Raw genomic sequence first — 4,559 nt, forward strand, 5'->3', positions numbered from 1 at the left:
TTTGAGTGCGGGAGATGAAGCTGTTCTCTACCCATGCTTGCCTTCAGAACTGGCGAGACTTGGAGATTTTGGTGTCATTGACACAGCGCTTATCGGGTAAGGGAGTTGTTTGCTCAGCAAATGAAGTTGCAGTGTCTAACGGACACGCGAGGCTCGTTGAGGCAGCAATTGATTGGAACTGTAGATGTTTTCAACCCTAATGAGGGAGGGTGTAACGGAGTTACACGAATCCTAATTACAGGGGTGTGTGCGTGACACATGAGATGTGCATAATGTGACCACACACCCAACAGGATTACGGTACGGGGCTAGGTAGCCAGTACTTATGCATGTATTTGAATTTTATATATATAGTATTTAAAAAATTGTAACATAGGATAAAAATTTAAATAAAAATCGGTTTTGAAATTAAATCGAAAAGTCGATTAGCCTTGGGTAGGCAATAATTACTCTAGAGTAAGTGGATAACGATCCGCTAATTCATACTTGGTTCTTGTAAAGAACGAAAGGTCAGGTGACTTAAAACTCTCCTCAAGCGCGGATCTACGGCAGCCCCGCTGCAGACACGATGTTGCAAAGAAGTGAAAAGGAGCATACTCGTTTTTCGTGTCGTCCACTTCTGCCTGGTTAAAACCATCAACCAGAACAATTGGCGCCTCCATCTCTTCGACCTTACTCTTGACCGACTTGGAAGTTACTTGTCACGGTATGACAAGCACCTTCTTCCTTTTGATGCACGCCAGGTAAAATGCAATAACCATGAGAAAGCAGGACGTTTCGACTCCCGGTGAGCCTACTATCACAATAAATACGATGTTTGTTTCCATACTATGTGTACATGTTGATTATTCACAACCGTAAAGCTCGGTTTAAGGTAATCTCAAAAATTATGGGCAGCGTAACAAAGTCCATGTTTATGACATCGCTTTAAATGCAAGATCAAGTTTGGGTCGTCTCTACGAAAATGGTCCATCTGAAAAATAAGACTTTCACTGCATGACACTGTAACGTTCATGATCTTCAAGTGATTCCAGATTTCTAGCGCTTCCCATATATCTTGAAAGATTTAGTCATATGGTTGGTAGTTTTTGGAATACTCAAGAAATAGTAGAAAGTGTGCAGTCGTCTCAAATACTAGGCAGAAAACAGGTGGTACATACATATCGCCGTCGTCTTACTGTTTTACATGAAAAACTTATACTTGCTAGCGCTTAATTTCGATAATGAGGCGCCAGGAGCTCGAAAACAACCCTATAATACTTATTGTGGTAGTCTTTTGACACAACGTGATCGCCTGCATGTCTAACACATAGCGGATTGTAAGGATGAGATAAGAGGCCATCACGGCTTAAAGTCAATCAACACTATCTAAAAAAAGGAAATTATACAATTGCGTGGATCTCCCCCTTCACGTTTCTTCCGGTAAGGTGCAGACAAAAAAATTTTAATTGAAGTCCATTCTCATTTTAGTACATGATAACTCAAACACAATATAGCTTTCTTGCACAAAAGTACTGGTTTCTTGAAAAGTACCGGTTTTAAAAAATGAGGCCTTGCATTATTTGGGAAAAAGTCCCTACCTGTATTACCTGTATGCCAATGTTTAGATGAATAGCTTACGTGTCTTCAACACCACAATAGCTCTGACAATAATAGAAAAGGCGTTGGATAAGACGCAAGAGATTTTAATCCCGATACCTCTCACAAATGGCTTTCAGGATTAGGCATTTCAGGATTAGGCATTTCAGAAAGATGAGCTGACATGGCTCATTCACGAACATTTAGTATGCTCTCAACATATGTTTCTTTACGACGTGAAGGAAAGATGCAGTCAGGCACGACAGCTTCTGTGTTGTGTGGATGTGAAAGAGAGATATGGCGAGGATGTGACAACGTCTTGATGGCGGTTGACATTTTGCTGCTTGTGTTTGATGCGCTGTTCATTGAATGAAAAAGAAGACGTGTGCTCTAAGTCAGTCAAAACGATGCCATCGTCAAATGCTCGTCGACAAGCCAACCGTGCAAGATGCTCTATACCTGAATGCGGAAAGTTTGCACAAACTCGTAAACTATGTAAAGCCCACGGTGGTGGCTCTCGTTGTCACCATCCTAACTGCCGAAAGCTTGCTCAAAGCCGAGGTCTGTGTATTGCGCATGGAGGTGGCCGTCGATGTGCGTTTGACAATTGCTCCAAGCTTGCCCAGTCCAAAGGCTATTGTATTTCACATGGCGGTGGCCGCCGTTGTCATGTCATCGACTGCGATAAGTTCGCGCAAATTCGCGGTTATTGCAAGTCGCACTCGAAATTTGTTGAATTGGGCTCTGGATCATGGTCTCCGGTGTCGATTACTGGATCAACAACGGACAGTTTTCTTATGAAACGCACGATCTTGCCGAACAACTCGAAGATTTCGATAGACTTTCTTATCAACCCATGCAGCATGACTTTCGACTACAAGGAAGTAGTGCCATCATGTCTACATGTGACCAATTCTGGTTTGGCCCACCAACGCTCGCTTTTATCTTACCTCGATACAACGAAGACATTAATAGCAAAACAGACTCGAACCTAAGTGACAACGATTACGCAGTACCAATTATAATCTCCATGCGTAACAAACTAGAACGTCTAACATTTTTTTGAAACAAGATATGCATTATGCATTTTCTTTCGAGCAATTACCAGAATCGTTATTGTGATCGTTCACTTCTAAGGCCTTTAAAATCTCCTGCCGAAACGTCACTTAATCTATCGTTGATAAACGCATGCTGTGGACTTGCAATTAGAAATACGGATGCAAGATAATTGAAACGTATGTAAGCGATATCGTGATTCTCGTGGATGGCACAAACCTTGAAGATGGGGATAAAGCACACAAGACCATCACAAGTTTTGGCCAATGCAATCTCGCACCGAAATTCTCTCGTTCACACTATCGTCTCTGTACATCGAGAGACTCTTCTACCATGTCTTTTCTGTTATCCTGGTACCATTTCCTTTAATCATAAGTAGGCCATGAGGCTTCTCCATTTTCGGAAGAGGCAAATCTCTCGCCTTTCTAATTATTAATGTCATTGAATGCCTTTCACATTTCCTGGTATCAGATTATAATATTCTTGCTTGCGATATTTACGTCAGTTTTACGGCCTTGATAGCACATGTATTTCTTATTATCCACTTGGATATGACTTTGAAAACATAACTTCGTAACTTTTTTTAAGAAAAGGATAAAATTACGTCAGAATTGTATTTATTTTATGTAAAATATAGTCTGTTTGATTCGTAAGCACCGCCACAAGGTCTTAAGGACTTGCGCACTCAACTGCAGAAAGGAAGACCTATGCGATATCGCATATTGCAGACAAAACTCCCGAGTCAGCTAAGCTGAAGCCAAAGGTCTCACTGTTTTCCTGGTTCCCTTCGCTTTCAATCATGTGCCGATTAGCCGAATCGATTTATAAATAGGTGAAGTCATTGGGCGATTTGTGGTTTACTACATGAGTCTTCGGAGTACCAGCACTTTTCAAGGTTCGTTTAGAAGATTACATATGATATTTCTCAGGCTTTAATAAACAATTTTTCTTACGCTGAAACACTCCTCAAAATAGGAATGTTAAAATCTGTGACTGTTCATATCGATTTGTGGATGAAAAGGAAAACATCTGGATGACCGACCTAACGATCCAGCGACAATTCCAACCGGAGATGTCTGATAGTCCAGTACTTGTGAAAAAATTCGGAACGAAAAATTGCGCGATTCCTTACCCTACAGTGTGGCTGTAAGGACTTTTGTCAATGCTACCCTACAGTGAGGTTGTAAGGGTTTTTGACTATGCTACCCTACCCATTAGTGATTATTCGCGTTCTAAAGATGATGAGACTATCTTGATCAACAAAATTCATGGGTGAAAACTCAATGAAAACACTAGTAGTAATACTTAGACGGAAGTTTTTTTCCTTACCGTAATGTACGACTGAGATCACTCCTGAAACCTTCTTTTGGGACAGCAGCGATTTCGACGGCACAACCCCTCGACCACCTTAGAGCGGGAGCCACGTCGTTTAAAACCGCTCAACGTTCAAACGATGTAATAATTGCCTGCGCAACGTGGCGGCTCATCATTTGTCGAAAATCTATGTCACACATCTACTATGTCCGCTTAAGTACGACAGAAACTCAATCTGCCGGATCTCGGAAAGATAGTGAAGCTTTTCTATGCGAAAGTCGGCGTGGCGGACAGCGCGTTCGAGGTGAAGATCGACGATGCTGCATCCGTTTCAGCGCTGAAGGACACAATCGCGGAAAAGCAGAAGTTCGACTTTCTTCTGCAGTTGAGTGCGCAAGTCCTTAAGACCTTGTGGCGGTGCTTACGAATCAAACAGACTATATTTTACATAAAATAAATACAATTCTGACGTAACTTTATCCTTTTCTAAAAAAAAATTTACGAAGTTATGTTTTCAAAGTCATATCCAAGTGGATGATAAGAAATACATGTACTATCAAGGCCGTAAAACTGACGTAAATATCGCAAGCAAGAATATTATAATCTGATAC

At 41.3% G+C, this 4,559-nt stretch overlaps 1 protein-coding gene across 1 annotated transcript; it reads left to right on the top strand.

The window, feature by feature from the left end:
* Window positions 1-1,985: 1,985 nt before the first annotated feature.
* On the top strand, window positions 1,986-2,573 carry PHALS_04325 (uncharacterized protein; the record flags this gene model as incomplete). Its single annotated transcript, XM_024718420.1, has 1 exon — window positions 1,986-2,573. The coding sequence occupies one exon, from the start codon at window positions 1,986-1,988 to the stop codon at window positions 2,571-2,573; it is 588 nt and encodes a 195-aa protein (XP_024583821.1).
* Between the last annotated feature and the right edge of the window lie 1,986 nt (window positions 2,574-4,559).

Source organism: Plasmopara halstedii (assembly GCF_900000015.1).
Source record: "Plasmopara halstedii genome assembly, contig: Scaffold_2592, whole genome shotgun sequence".
NCBI lineage: Eukaryota > Oomycota > Peronosporomycetes > Peronosporales > Peronosporaceae > Plasmopara > Plasmopara halstedii.